Source organism: Eretmochelys imbricata, chromosome 6 (assembly GCF_965152235.1).
Source record: "Eretmochelys imbricata isolate rEreImb1 chromosome 6, rEreImb1.hap1, whole genome shotgun sequence".
Classification (NCBI taxonomy): Eukaryota; Metazoa; Chordata; order Testudines; family Cheloniidae; genus Eretmochelys; species Eretmochelys imbricata.
In genome coordinates, this window is record NC_135577.1 from 82,171,437 (window position 1) to 82,186,997 (window position 15,561).

General features: G+C 38.8%; 1 protein-coding gene across 2 annotated transcripts in view; it reads right to left on the bottom strand.

Annotated features, from left to right (window-relative positions):
• The window catches only part of PRKD1 (protein kinase D1), a 299,918-nt gene that overhangs the window by 30,076 nt on the left and 254,281 nt on the right, over positions 1 to 15,561 (bottom strand). For both annotated transcript variants that reach the window (XM_077820323.1, XM_077820324.1), the window contains 7 exons: positions 13,266 to 13,476; positions 11,343 to 11,420; positions 7,199 to 7,403; positions 6,420 to 6,543; positions 5,440 to 5,517; positions 3,870 to 4,149; positions 1,361 to 1,413 (listed from right to left, as the gene is read on the bottom strand). In XM_077820323.1, coding sequence (XP_077676449.1) covers positions 1,361 to 1,413; positions 3,870 to 4,149; positions 5,440 to 5,517; positions 6,420 to 6,543; positions 7,199 to 7,403; positions 11,343 to 11,420; positions 13,266 to 13,476 — 1,029 coding nt within the window. The remainder of the gene's footprint in view (positions 1 to 1,360; positions 1,414 to 3,869; positions 4,150 to 5,439; positions 5,518 to 6,419; positions 6,544 to 7,198; positions 7,404 to 11,342; positions 11,421 to 13,265; positions 13,477 to 15,561) is intronic.

A 15,561-nucleotide genomic window follows, 5' to 3' on the forward strand; every position in this document is an offset into this window, starting at 1 on the left:
AGTGCAAATGCTCAAGTTTAGTTCCACATCCCTATCTTCAGGACCGTTATTTAATAAACAGAAGATGAAGAAAGGTTCAAAATGATATAAAACTCTTTTAACAGAGCGCGTTTATGTTTTCTGCAGCTGGACAGAGTGAGGTAGCCCTTTCCCGGCTAAAATGGAGAGATCTATAGTAGGGCCTCCATGATCTTGGGTCTCTCTGGTCTGTGACCCCTGCCTAAACATATGTCTACACTGCAATCATGAAGTATAGACATACCTGAGCTAGCTTTAATCTGGTAACTTGGGTACCAGAGCAGTGAAGCCACAGTACTACAGACTTCAGTGTGGCTACCCCCTAAGTAAATACCCAGAGTTCCAGGCAAGCTTGTTTAGCCTGTGCTGCTGCAACTTTACTAAATCTAGCTCGAGTATGTCTACATTATACCCTTAGAGTCAGGAAGCCCGCAGGTCACATAGTTGTTCCTCGTCATGTGCCCTGTTGACTACAGTTCCCAGTTTTAAAGGGATCAATGGCTGTAACCGGTGCACTGAGATGTGCACCCATGAGCCACAGATCCAGACCCTGGTACAGCTCCATTCTTGGGAAGATGTGCAGTGCAGAATGCCTACTCTTTCTTTGGCAACAGGAAAATGTATATTTACTAAATATAACAGGGTGCTGGTCAGAAGGCCCTGAGCCAGGCCTCTGTTAACCCAGCTCCAATTAAGAAGGATTAATTGGGGCTGGCTGAGTATGCCACATCTAATTGGTGAAAGAGGAGCAACTGCGGGCCTTATTAGCCAGGGGGCTATATAAAGCTGGCAGGAGGGAAGTCAAAGGAAAGGGAGGAGCCACAGGCTGTGTATCTCTGCTGGCTGGAGAAGCTAGCTGTCCCCCAGGTTGCTGGTTTACAACTGTCTGTAAATAGAAGGTGGTGGGAGCTGACAGTTAATAAAAGAAGCACTGGTGATTGCATGTGGAGGAGGTCTTTGACTGATTTGTGCGAGGGCAAGCGAAGGCCTTGTTACACTAAGATTCGAGACTATCCTCTTAGGTGTATATTTTGCAGTGCTTCTACAAACACCACCTATGCAGGCCAATTTTACCTGGTTTGCCTTTAATAATCAGCATACTGCAACAAGAGTTAACTAAGCTACCCATTCTACCTAAGCTACCAAAATGTAATTCTTCTGTCTGAAGGAAAGAGTACTGCACGGGAGATTTCCTTAAGACCTAATTGTATTTCTGGAAAATATCACCAAGTGAAAAATAGCTGATGAGCAATTCTCTCAAATACTCTTCTTAACAAAACAGATCAGTTTCTTTACAAGCATTATCATAGGGGTCTAGCACAAGCATTCAGAGAACACTCACCACATTTTCTTGAATCTGGCAGTTTGATACCGAAATACTGATGGAGATATCCCCTGGGGAAAAAAGGGAAATAAATACTCTAGATAGTTGTGCTTTTAGTTTTAACATCTACTAGACGTCTCTTCTTATTACATTACATTATATTAATGCCTGCTGACAATCCACAAAGACTGTATACAGTCCACATTTACACGATTTGAGCAATTTGGCTTCCACTTCCTTTTGGATGTGATTCCAGAGTCTGAGAAAATTTAATTATTTAAATCTTTCTTTGAACAATTTCATGCTACTACTACTGCTTATCACCTCTTCATCACTTTAAACAATTCCATTCTATCCTTGGCATTTACACCCTTCAAATATAATATTTCAGTATGTAAATGTCATTGCATGTGGGGCAAATTATTACTATTTATTATTGGTTTATGGTGTTACCCTTATTACCCATGGTGCTTTCCAGACCTTCAAGAGGGGACAGTCAGACAAAGCCTATATATTGTCTTGAGTGGCTTGAGGTTGAGTTTTCCCTTTCTAAAGGTTAGATCCCAACCACCTGAAGACAAAGAACCCTATTTTATTCTATATTGGTTCTTATAACACGCTTACCACAATAGTATCTGAGCACCTCCCAATAGTCTATTAAGCAACATGACTAATCTCGGTCATATGTGGCTCATTCTCTCTCTCAGCCTCTGCAGTGTGCAGTTGAATGCTTTAGTTTTGTGGTGTTTTATTTTTGTGAGACAGGGTTCAAAACGTACATTGTGCTCTGTGTTTACATTCGAGAGGGCAGGTCAAAGAACCTCACACCTTGAGTGGAAGGTGGTGTGGACTGTGACAGTCTTTAGTTGTTGTAGAAGTTCATTCCAGTCTTGGACCAGCCCTTGAGAAAGTAATGTCTCCTGAGCAGTTGAGCTTTATTTACCCTTATGATTGAAGGTTCCATTATGCCTAAGGAGTGGAGTTGTGAGCAACATCTTCATCCCAGACTTTAGGCAATCTTTTAGATATGCTGAGCCCAGGCCATTGAACACCTTGAAAACAAGGACTGAGACCTTGAACTTAACCCTAAAACGTATGGGAAGCCAGTGAAGAGAGCAGAGGACAGATCTGATGTGATTACTGTAGCTGGTGTTGCTGAGGAAATGCGCTGCAGTGTTTTGTACGAGCTTGAGTTTCCTAAGGGCTGGAGGTTTTATGCCCAGGATACCGCATTAATATAATACTGATGGGGAGTGACAAAGGTGTGTATAACTGAGGTGAGACCATCTTACGCAAGGATGGGATGGAGTCTTCTAGTCAGTCAGAGAGCACAGAAGATGCTACTCACTGATGCTCCTAGGTGAGAGCTTAGCATGAGTGAGGAGTCCGAGAGCACTCCTAAACTCCATACTGAACCGACCATTTGTGCAAGTCTGCTTTCAATCAAAGGAGACTGAACTATAGCTGTCTTCTTGGGTTCATCTTCAATCTGCTGTTCTTAATCCAGGAGTTGATTTTGTCTCAGCACTGGGCCATCTGGGTGATAGTTGTATAAGTCATATGTGGTGAAGTGTAAGTAGAGCTTTGTGTCGTTCACAGACCAGTGATCTAGAAAGTGGAAGAAACTTTATCTTGTCCACAGGGAAGTAGCGATGGGCCCCCAACCAGCTCAGCAGACGTTTGTGTTGGCAGCAGAGCCACAATCACCCCAAGAACAGGCAGGACTACAGGGAGCTCCATATGGAGCTATGTGATTGCCTTTATCTGGCCCTGCCCACCAGCAAGCCCTCCAACAGAAAGTGATCAATGATCAGAGGAAAAGCCTACACCTCACTATTGCTCTAAATAACCCAGAACTGAGAGTGGAATATTTCCTAACCTTCCTTGAAATATCGTTTTTTCCAAAAAACAAAAGAAACTCCTATGACCCAGCTCTTGTCCCATCCCTCGGTTCCCACCCCCCTCACACAAACCCCTGCATAACTCCACTTGAGGGGAAAAGAAGGGAACCCACAATCAGAAAAGTGGGACAAAAGGAAGCGAGAACTCAATTACAAGCTCTCCAGCAACCCAAAGGTGCATAACCTTCTTTATGCTTATTGTTCTTGCGTTGTCCTCATCCCCCAAGTGCAAGCAATGTATGTACCCTTCTGGGACTCAGGCTCCTTCAGAACACTGTGTGCCCATGTCTGAATGCAGTCAGTATTCATGTCAGTAACTCCAGTGACGATGAGGATGATGCACTACTTTAGGACAAGCTCTAAAGTTTCTTGTACATTATTTGCTTGCTAATAAATTTGTATATTGAATATTCATAGACTCATGCAAAACTTCGCCCAAAATGTTCCAGTGAGAAACTACCAACAGCTTAAAATATATGCATGGCCAGTTCCTCCGCAGGAGTACATGGGAGGAGCCTTGTTGACTTCAGTGGAACTATCCTTATTTACACCAATGGAAGATCTAATCCATATATATTTTAATCCACTGCCTTTATGTAAAGATGGAACTGGGTAAATCAACTTACTGTGCAGGCTGGGTCCTGATCCAACCGATGCCCCTTTGGGAATGACAGGCATCAGAGCATGCTGAATTGCCATCTCCCACATTCTCGCAACATCCAGACCAATGCCACTGGTGAGAACACTATTATTCAGTGGTACACTTGAGAGGTTTTCTAGGTTTTCTCCAACATAATAAACAATATTTGCTGTGGTTATTTCAAAGCAATGGGGATTGGCTTCTTGCGACAGTAAAGAAAAGTTTTTTGCAGGTTCCAGGGACAAAATTTCAGATAATGGAATTTCCTGAGGAGAAAAGATATTTACTTTTTTCATTCAGATCTATCAACATGCTGTCAAATAAGACTAAAACATAGACCACATTTAATTTCATTGTGGTATTAGCTGTGATATTTAACCAGGTGTAACTAAAAGCAATGTGTTTTTATGAACTAATGTAGAGGCTAACCTTGTAACTTGGACTTTACAATGCACAATTCTGTTTGGGAGGCCACTGCAAGTGATCCTTTGTAAGACTAAGTAGTGCTTTTAAATTATAATTGTGAATTTATCACAGAGATTAAGTGGGCAATGTCAGGCAGGGATGAGTAGGGCTGCTCCATACATAAGCAGACCTCCATTAGAAAAATAATTGCTACCTTTCTTATAGGTGCTGGAACTAGGGATGTGCAGGATGTTACAGCACCCCCTGGCTTGAAGTGGTTTCCATCATATACAAGGTTTACAAATTGGTTCAATGACTCTTAACACCCCCATTATAGCCATATAACACCCATTATACATAACACCCATTATACAAATTGTTCCAGAACCCCTGACCTTTTTTGCCATAAGTAAGGTATACATGAAGGAGAATTCAGCTGTTCTGAAGTGAGAGAGAAGACACAAATTAAGGCCCCATTCACAACACATAAGCCTGTGTTTAATGACATTTAACTTCAATGGGACCCATTTAAAGTTAAGCACATGCTTAAGTGCTTTCTTGAATCAGGGCCCAAAAGGTCAAAGATGACAGCAAAAACTTTAAAATGTTCTTTATTATTTAATATTTATATTGCCATAATGCCCAAAGGCTTCAACTATCTTTGTAACAAGGGATACCTGAGAACAAAAGCCATACCTATCGAAGTCTAAATCAGAACACTAATTGCCCAATGGACAAAATTAAAACATCTCCCTCCATATACATAGTAATTTAGATGGGTTTTATATTATGAATGATGGGAGCATTAGAAAATGAACCCTCTGTTCACAGATATGTCCTAAATGGGTTTTTCCAACAGAGTCTGAATCTCTCATCAACAGTAAAAATATCACTTTGACAGCATGAGTATTATGCTGGCCATTGTAACATTAAATTCTACTGTTTTTTGGTTATGACAGGCAAGGTAAAGGTAAATGTATTCAGGTTCAACAATTAAAACAAATATTGAACAGTGTAGTTCAAAGAATTACCACTAGTGTAGTACAAATAATTATTAACTAACTCAACTATGCACTCCAATTCTTGATGATTATATGTCAGTATGGGAAAAGATTGAAAAGCCCTGCATAAATAACAGAAGCCGTCTTTACCTTGTAATATTTGCTTCCAGTATCATTTTGAAAGAGTGTAATGCATTTGCTGTCTAGCCTCCAATAGTGTCGTTTCCGCTATAATAAAAATAATAATTTCTTTACAGCTTTTTAAAAGTAAATGAACAAGATATAGTTATTAAAATTCACTTTTGCAAAAGTTTTATTTAACTCTACAGTGGTTAGGTGAAGGGATACACTCTGACTGATAAAAAAATAATTTGTATTAAATGATTTGCAGGAGGACTCTGTATTTGTCTGGGGAGTAGTCTTGGATTCAGAGAGGTGACTTTTTCTGTCCCCTTGAAAATCTGTTCAGATCCATTCAATCTGCATAATGCTCAATAGAGTTTGCCAGAGGTTTGCTGCTAAAATTACTCAACATTCCATCTGCACTGAGAATGATCCCTAGTGTTTCACTTCAGCATGCCAACAAAACCCAACTTCTTATCCTTGATTCAACAGTTTCAAAGGAAAATAACCTTTTCCCCCCTCCAAGTTTTCCATGTCCCTCTTAGTAGCCATGGATGTTCTTGTATCAGCTAGTATAACTTTTAGTTTTACAAAAGCCCTGACTCTCCTCTATGTCTAGCTAAGAAATGACAGTCAGAAGTTAAAGCTATTTTTCAGAACATCTCAGATAATAGAGATATATTGATTTTGTTTTCTTAGATTTTTTTTCAAATTTCTTCATATTCTACTTGCTACAGTAAATCTGACACCTTTAGATTTGTTTTGTGCTCTAACTAATTCTCTCCTGGAGGAGTGAATATTTGTTACATGTGCTTCAGGCTTTGAGTAGTAGACCTGAGCTATAAAATAGTTACAACTTTAGGCCCCGATCCTGCAAACGCTGAGTAGCTTTGAAGTCAATGGTACTATTTTTGTGAACAAAGTGTGTAAGTTATTTGTAGGATCAGGTCCTTCAGTATTATAAATTATATACAGTAAGAGAGGTCTTTTTTAACATTCTTTCTTACCAGTGTGTCCTTGCTGGTATAGTGAACCATCCATCCCTCCTTCATTACTGTGCTACTTTTCCTTTTTGTATGCTTGACAGATTGCACCACTCTCATTAGTGGAATATTGTTGCTTGTTGAAGGGCTTAAAAATCAATAACAGCTTCTTACAAATTAGACAATTTTAGACAAAACAGAAGAAAATCCTTTCAAAGCATGACATAGTATGTCATGGGTCCACATTTACTGTTACTAGCTGATTTGCCAGTGTGTGTTGGGGGGTATACCATCTCCCATTTTCAGTGACCACCCAAGTGGAGGAATCTGATGAGTCCATTACTGGTCCAGATTTTGAGAAACAAGCACACAACTAAATGCGCTACATCATTTTTCATCCCCATTGGAGAGGTGTGTACTTACATCTCAAGAGGGGGTGGGAGAACCATTCAGCTGAAGCCACAAATATTCTAATACTACTTTTAGAAAATAGCAGGAAAAAAGTAAAAATCAAAGTCTATTGCATGCTAAAAAAAGAATATTCTTGTTTTATTTCATAACCAAACAGACCTAGGATGCTTGTTTTCTTTTCAATTTGCTGCTGCTTTATCTACAAGACAGTTATATATAGTCCTCTCTCAAACCCCTTATAAAAATATCCAGTGAAGCAGCTGCAAGAGTTATTTGAGACTCCATTCTGTTTAGGAATCAAAATATCTGCAGATTTTTCAAGCTTTTGACTTAGTTATAGATATAGTAGGTGCAATAAGATATGGTGGTAAAGGTTGTGCTACCCGTCTCACCTGATCATTCTGTTAGAATCATCATGGTCTGGGTCGGGATCTTGCATTTCCCCATTGTCACTGTGGCATCCTGTCATTGCCATCTCAGAATCATGAGCCATAGACTCGTCCATGTCATCCATAAGACCACTATTTCTTTCACTGTCATTGTCATCACTTCCCTCTTCCATGACCACATCTGACTCAGCACCAGGACTAAGCAAATCTGGAATATGGTTTTCAGAATTATATAAAAATAGCAGGGATAGGTCAAATCAAAACCATGGACTTAGGGAAAGTTCAGGTCCACATCTGATCACTACAGCCTCTAGGCCCATCTCTGCCACAAAAGTAAGCTTATTACACTGACCAAGCATGAAGTTTAACTAGTTATTGGTAATCACTATCCAGAACCAAAAACCTGTCAAAATGCAATACTTTCAGAAAGAAAATGTGAAATATGATCTTCTGTTAAAACTGCCAAAGTCAAAGCAGGCATTTTTAATCTATCGGCCTTTGTTCAAACTCTCTATACTCATGGGCATTCAGCCTCTATAATTCTTGGCAGATTTTCTATGCAGCTTGAATGATTTGCACCATGCCTAATAGTTGTTGGCAGTCCACAGGTGCAGACTGATGTGTGGTTAGGTTGGAGAGCAGGAATTTCAAACCTAGCAATTTCCTGTTATGTGACCATAAGCTATTAAAATAAACTCCCGAGGTAATTATTTACCATAGCACTATATATATAAATAAAAGGAAAATACCACCCCCTTTTCACCACTTTTCCCCCCTTTGCATAGAAGTTGCAAAGAATGGCATGTTAATGCATAATATTGAACAGAAGGTGCCCATGTTTAACATGAAAATAGTAGATTGATCTCAACAGTTCCATTATAAAACAGCATTGCAAAATGGATGCATCTCAGGATGGATGTGGAGTTGCTAGAGGTGAAACAAAGACAGGGCTAGGTGAAACCAGGGCCAAATTCACCAGTGATTAGGTTCCCCCTCCTTTCAAGTATTAAGATGAGGCACAGACTGCATCTCCTTAGTGGCTGCTAAAACTAGACTCAATCTCTAGCTGGAACCAGTTTGATTCTGTTACGGTATGTGCTCCTTCAGCAGTAATTTAAATTTCATATTGTGTTTATATTTGTTTCTCCTAACATGGTGTTGAACTTTCTTCTTCACTTGAAGATATGAGTTGCCTAAGTGAGATTAGAAGAAAAAACAACATGTACTATATACAATATACCTATATATCTTTAGTTCAAGCAAATTATTTTGGCCTATTTTAACCCTGATGCTACATGGGCTATGATTCAACCACCCAAAACCTTTAGTGCTGACAAGTAGGAAAGACAGCATTAGATTTTCTGGGGTATTCCCTTTCAGTTGTTAGCACTGTAGTTGTTCCCACTCAGCTAGCCATGTACAGAAATCTGAGACAGGGAAATACCATCTGGAAGACTCTGAGCATTCTCCATGACCCACTCATTCTATCTATGGGGAAGGTTCTTCTCAAATGTCAGGTAATAAAAATAAAGTCAGTCTGACAGTAAAGGATGCCCAATGAAGAAAGAGAACATGAAAGCTTTTGCTGTCAATCAACTTCACACAGATGGCAAGAGGTTGGTGGGGAAGAGAGAGGAGGAAAGGTCCCTCTGGCAGACGATTAGGTACGTTAACCACTCAACTCAGAGGCAATAGTTTAATACAGTTTGGATTCTAATCATTTATATGTGGCGGTGCAAGGAACATATTATACGCCATCTTTGGCAGATGTAATCATATGGCCATGGACGATACATTAAGGTCTGGGGCTCTATTTTTTCCCCAACATTTAAACGTTTTTAATCTTTATGTATAATAAACCCCAAAGTGGTTAAAAATAATCTCTTACATTTAGTGTTCAATTTGTTTATTAATTAAATCATACTTTGAATTTCATAGCTCCAGACTTCAATTGCTGTTCTGGGGGAGAAGCATCACAGAGCAGATGGGCAGAGTGACATTTTTTAATTTTATTTATGTATTTAGATTTAAAGTATTAGGAAGACACCTATCCAATGCTCTAGTTAAACAAATACAATGCAATACTAGGATGAAACTTCCTGTTGTAGTGGGGCCCTACATTCCTGCATCTAGGATGCAGCACACAGAGTCCCAGTGCTGGGTGTGGACAGGTGATGGAGAACTTACTAGGTACTGGGGGAAAGGAACATTAAGCAGATAGAGGGACAGGAGCTGCAGATGGCTGAGCCCTGCTTCTGAAGAGCTGTACGTGGGGAAGGGAGAACTGGCTTCCTGTCAGCACCTTCTAAACACTGTCTGCCTCCTTCCCCAGCAGCAGCTTCAGACAAGCTTGCCTCACTCTATCGTTTCCACAGAGATAGCACCATGTGCCTGTCATCGGCTTGGCATCAGACACACGTGTAGGAGGGAAGTCAGTGAAAGCAGCATGGTACTTTTCCAAAGGGAAAGGCTGGAGTGACTGGGAAATGGACTGCAGCTGTCAGCAAGGGAAGCAGGTGGTTTCAGGCAGTGATTAAGGAGCAACTAAGGGAGTGCCTTGGTCATTCATCCCTGCTCTTGAACAACAGCACCTGTTTCACTGTCTGCCTGTGGCTCAACTCCTTCACACCCACACTTCTTCTTAGCACTGCCCTACGTACCCCCAGCCAGACAGCAATGCGACTCAAGGACTCTCTCTGACCCCACGTAGCTCTGTGCTCATAGGTATTTGCACTGTCAAAATAGAAGTTGGGTTGGAAAAGCTGCATAGATTAATTTTTTAAAACCAGCTGGAAGTTCTCTAAAGAGAAGAATCAATAACATCATCAATAAAATGAACATATGAACAATTTACAGCATATTTTTGGCCCTTGGATTTGAAAATTATGCTGTGTTCTTCCTTACTTGGGCATCATCTCCAGTTATCCTGACTGAACAGAGGTATACTACAGGAGTGGTTATGGTGAACTGAGGTATACATCTTGTCCAAGATTTTTAAAAAAGACCAGAAATTTTGGATGCCCACTTAATAGGGGTCTGACTATAGAAATTGTTGAGCATTGACTTCCTGAAAAATCAAGCCCCAATAAGTTGTCTCAAGTTGGGCACTCAAAATCACTAGCCATTTTTGAAAACCTTCACCTTCATTTTCACCCTCTCCGACTAGCAATGAACACTGAAAATTCTCATTTTTATAGTCAGTTTTCCTTAGTTTAACAACACTTTATTCAACATTTATTTAAAAATAAAAAATCTTTATTTTACTCTCAATATCTGTTTAATGAAGCACAGAATTAAAAAAAAGGTTTAACAGAGGAAATTGTTTAATAAAAACCTTGTGTGTACTTTATTTAAGTTATGAAGAGTTCAAGCTGACAACTTAAAATATTGCAACATGCATTAGGAAATGTAACACTTGACCACATTTTTTCTTCCCTTATCTCATGGAAAGTGACATTTTCAAAGTAATCAGCAACTAATCTAAAACCACCCTCTTTTCCTCCAGTGCCGTCTGTCAAGCCTACCCCTACATTCCTGCGCTTGACACAAAACTGACACCACATGCAGGGGAAAGTGGGCAGATTTTCAAGCTTTCATTTCTGGCAGGCAGTTGATGTAATGAATTTCATGCTAACAGGAAGGGGTAGAATTTTTTCTTGGAGGGCCTTCCCAGTTCTTTCAGATATACATTTCTGCTCAGGAAGATTATCCTACAGTAAACACATGTTCCTTCCCAGACTAAAATACAATTTTGTTTTTGTCTCCGATAGGTAAGTGCTCTCTTTTATTGCCTAGGGGTTTGGAAGTTTTTTGGCAGACACTGACACCCCACAAAATGTATGCTACTGACAGCCCACACTCAGTGAAACATTTTATGGTCATAGCCTGCTGTCTGTTCTGCCAATATGGTACAGCTGTGCCTACCTACAGGTGCTAAATATCTTGGAGAACCCCTTTTGATGAAGATGAAATATGAACCACCAGTGGGTTTCCTCCCACACTTCATCTTCAATACATAAACAGAAATATTATAAAGCAAAAGCTATGCTAAGGCAATGGGAAAAAACTCCTCCTGAAAACTGCTTTACAAAACTCCTCCTTCCTTTAATTGTTAGTTTAAACATAAACAGTCATTAAGACAACATACCTCCATTAATGGCTACTTCACCAAGGCAGTTATTTGGCACTTTAGGTGAACAGCGCTTGTGACAATTGAACCTACAATCTGATTATTAAAAAAAAAAAAAAAAAAATTATTTTGTTGATTTCCTTTTTCACTGATACAATTACAGTTCTACACATAAAAGTTACCATCTCTGTCATTTGATTAATGTGAAGTTAACCTGAGGTGGCCAGAGAATGCTATGCTGGCCACATGCCAGCTGCCAATGCAACTCACAGGATACACACTCAAAGTTTTCCTGGGGTGTTTGGGAGGAGTGTTAGTTATGGCAATCTGGGTGGGGGCATGTTCAGAATGGAGGTGAAGTCCTAGACTTATCCACGCGAAGACCCCAGGGCTTGGTTTAAAGACCTTTATTTGTCCTTCCAGGGAGCGAACTGCAGATCAGGCTGCAGTCTGATTAGTTGGTGCTACAGAATGGGGCACTATCTCCAATTCTGAAGACTGATACTGAGAATAAGAGAAACCTATCTAGGGTTTTAGAGAACAATATGACTATTCTTTACAATGGTACATCATTGTGTATGGTATTTCTAGGACATATTTAAGTGTTTGGTTGTTTCAGTAATTTTTCTCTTTGTTGTGATACTTTTAAACTTGGCTCAATTTGTCTTGTCTATTTTTTGCACATTTGTACATACAGTAGAACCTCAGAATTATGAACTGACCGGTCAACCAACCATACACCTCATTTTGAACAAGAAATACACAATCAGGCAGCAGCAGCAGAGAGAAAAAAAAAGTAAATACAGTATAGTACTGTGTTAAATGTTTTTACACTGGTTTAAGTCAGTTTACACCCACATCTTTAGTTAAAACTGGTATAACTTTGACTTTAGACAAGGCCCTAGTCTAAGGTTTTGTCTATGCTGGCACTTTCATCATTAAAACTTTTGTCGCTGCGGGGTATGAAAAAAACTAGCCCTGAATGACAAGTTTTAATGACAAAAAGGGCCATTGTGGACAGCGCTTCGTCGATGGGAGCCGTGCTCCTGGCAATGAAGCTACAGCCCCTCGTTGGGGGGTGGTTTTATTTTGTCGCCGGGAGAGCTCTCTCTCGGCAACAAAGAACAGCAACACTGCTTATCTTACAACAGCATGGCTGCAGCAGCATAGCTGTGCCATTGTAAGGTGCAGTGTAGACATAGCCTTAAACAGTTGCTTTCTAAGTATACTACTCAACATTACAAGAGGGACTTAACTGTGTATAATTTAAACACAAAAAGGTTGTCTTCACTAAAGATAAAAGTGAAATGTTTGTTTTTCTAGCAGAGACAAGACCACTATATTAATATGTGCCAGCTCATCAAGTTGAACTACTAGCCTAGGCTTCAATTTGACCAGCTAACACGTACTAACATGCTACTTTCCTTGTCTACGTTAGAATTTTAAAACACATTAGTCAAAATATGTTAGCTAACATCTTATAAAATCCACATCCTTTTATCATAATCAAGACAAATCCTTAGACCCTTAACTTTAAGCATGAGTCTTTGCAAGACTGAGGCCTTAAAGACACTTCAGATAGCTGTTGCTGTCACTAATCAATAAGGGATTATGATCATCACAACCAAAATATAAGCATGACTGTAACACTACATGGTAAATATTTTGAACTGTTATTATTGATGTTTCACATATTCAATTCTTATGCACCTGAATGGGTTCTTCCACTTGATTCTTGTAAATTGTTAACACACAAAAATATTAAAATAATTCAGTGAATCAAGTAAAGGATAGCCATATTGATGTTTTATACAAATTATAAATTACTGTACACTCAATTATTAATACATTCAGATTACAGCCTGAAAAGAATAGTATTATTAAAATTTCTGTGGTCTTCACTTGTAATGTTGCAATTAGCACATTGTTGATCACACTTACCTTTACACTGCAAGCCCTGTCTAAAAAGCCCTTTGAGAAGCTTCTTACAGTACTGGCAAACTGTTGGGCGTGTGTAGGAGTGGATGACGAAAGTGTGAGGCACTTTAACCTTGGAAAGTAAAATCTTGTCTAGTTGAATAGGTCGTCCAATGTAGGACTGTGAATTTGACCTCTTCTCTCGCCCAGTGAATGATTCAGATGGTGTCTTTTGCTGTAAATAGAGACAGAAGAAATATTTTATACATATCTAGGTTAGTCACTGATTTTTAAAGACTGCAAGGTTCAAGCCCACTTGCTCCAAAATTAAAAAGTCTTTAATCTTAAAATGTAATTATATATAGCTAAGGAAAAATCAAATATTACCCTAAAATTCATACCTAAAGAAATCCATGACTTTGGGAAAACATCTGGATTTAAAGTAAATTATGCTAAATCTTAAATGCCAGCTATAATTTTGCCAGACTCTGAGAAGTTGTTCCTACAGAAAACATTTAGGTACAAACAGGAAATGAATTGTATACGATACCTGGGAATTAAGATCTCAAACACCCTAGAAGAGCTCAATGATTTCAATGTCAAATCACTACAGCAAATGAAAAAAGATCTGGAGTGCTAAGGGAAGTATGCAATTTCGTGGCTGGGAAGAACAGCCACAGTCAAAATGAACATTTTGCCAAGGATTTCTCTCTTGTTTCAAAATCTTCCTGTAATCACCCCAGATAAAATTCCAGCAGGAATATAGAGGATGATGTTAGAATGTATATGGAATAAGAAAAGACCAAGAGTGAGTGCAGCTATTTGCAAAGGCACATTAAACAGGGTGAGCTAGCTGTTCCAAATATTCTGTGATACTACGAAGCCAGCCAGCTCAAAGCAGTAAGAGTGTGTGTGTGTGTGTGTGTAACTGCAGCAGTGTAAATTTCATTATGCTACCGTGGATTAATAACGAAAATCACACCCTCCAGAAATATATACACATCCTTTAAAAAAGGCTACTCTGTGGGTTTGGGATAGAACTAGAAATAAAAGAAGTTATTTTCTTTCACCAATGACACCCATTGCACACAATCCAGATCTTAACTCATATCACAACTCAGAAAGTTTTGAAGACCAGGAAAGGCATGGAACACATATTGCTGTCCAGCTATTCAGCAAAGAAACTTTAAAAATTTATTTAGAGAACAAAAACTTTAACTAGTCCACTCTCCCTTGGTACCAGTACTTTCAAGTTAGTCATTATGGGTCTCAAATTTCTAGAAAAGCTGTTTTCTACAGAAAAATAAACTCTAATAGAAGCAATGGTTTCTGACCAATTAGGAAAACATCAAAATAACACCTAATTTTTTTCAATCTTTGCCAACAACTTTCCTAGCAGTCTGGGGAAAAGACATGATTAGACAAATTACCCCAGAGAACGAGGGTTTGATTTGGAAAAGAGGAACAGCAACCTCAGTGTGTAGCACAATAAAAGACAATTTCTTTAAGATACTGTTTCAATGGTATCTCCCACCAGTCATGTTTTCATATATATATATATATAAGAGAATATATGCATATATGGTGGACATGCTCAGTCATTAAAGAGTACTGGGGTGTAATCTGTAACCAAACATCACAAATTATTGGCTATTTATTACTAGGGCTGTCAATTAATTGCAGTTAAGTCATGCGACTAACTCAAAAAAATTAATTGCGATTAATCACAGTTTTAATCACACTGTTTAACAATAGAATCCCAATTGAAATTTATTAAATATTTTTCTATGTTTTTCTACATTTTCAAATATATTGACTTCAATTACAACACAGAATACAAAGTGTACAGTGCTCACTTTATATTATTTTTATTACAAATATTTGTACTGTAAAAATAAAAAATACTATTTCTTCTATCAATTCACCTCACACAAATACTGTAGCGCACTCTCTATTGTGAAAGTGCAACTTACAAATGTAGATTTTTTTGTTATATAACTGCACTCAAAAACAAAATTTCAAACTTCAGAGCCTACAAGTGCATTCAGTCCTTCTTCTTGGTCAGCCAACTGCTAAGACAAACAAGTTTGTTGACATTTACTGGAGATTATATTGCCTTTCTCTTATTTACAATGTCACCTGAAAGTGAGGACAAGTGTTCATTGGCATGGCACTTTTGTACCCAGCCTTGCAAGTTATTTACGTGCCAGATATGCTAAACATTCATATACCCCTTTATGCTTCAGCCACCATTCCAGACGACACGCTTCCATGCTGATGTCACTCATTAAAAAAAAATGCATTAATTAAATTTTTGACT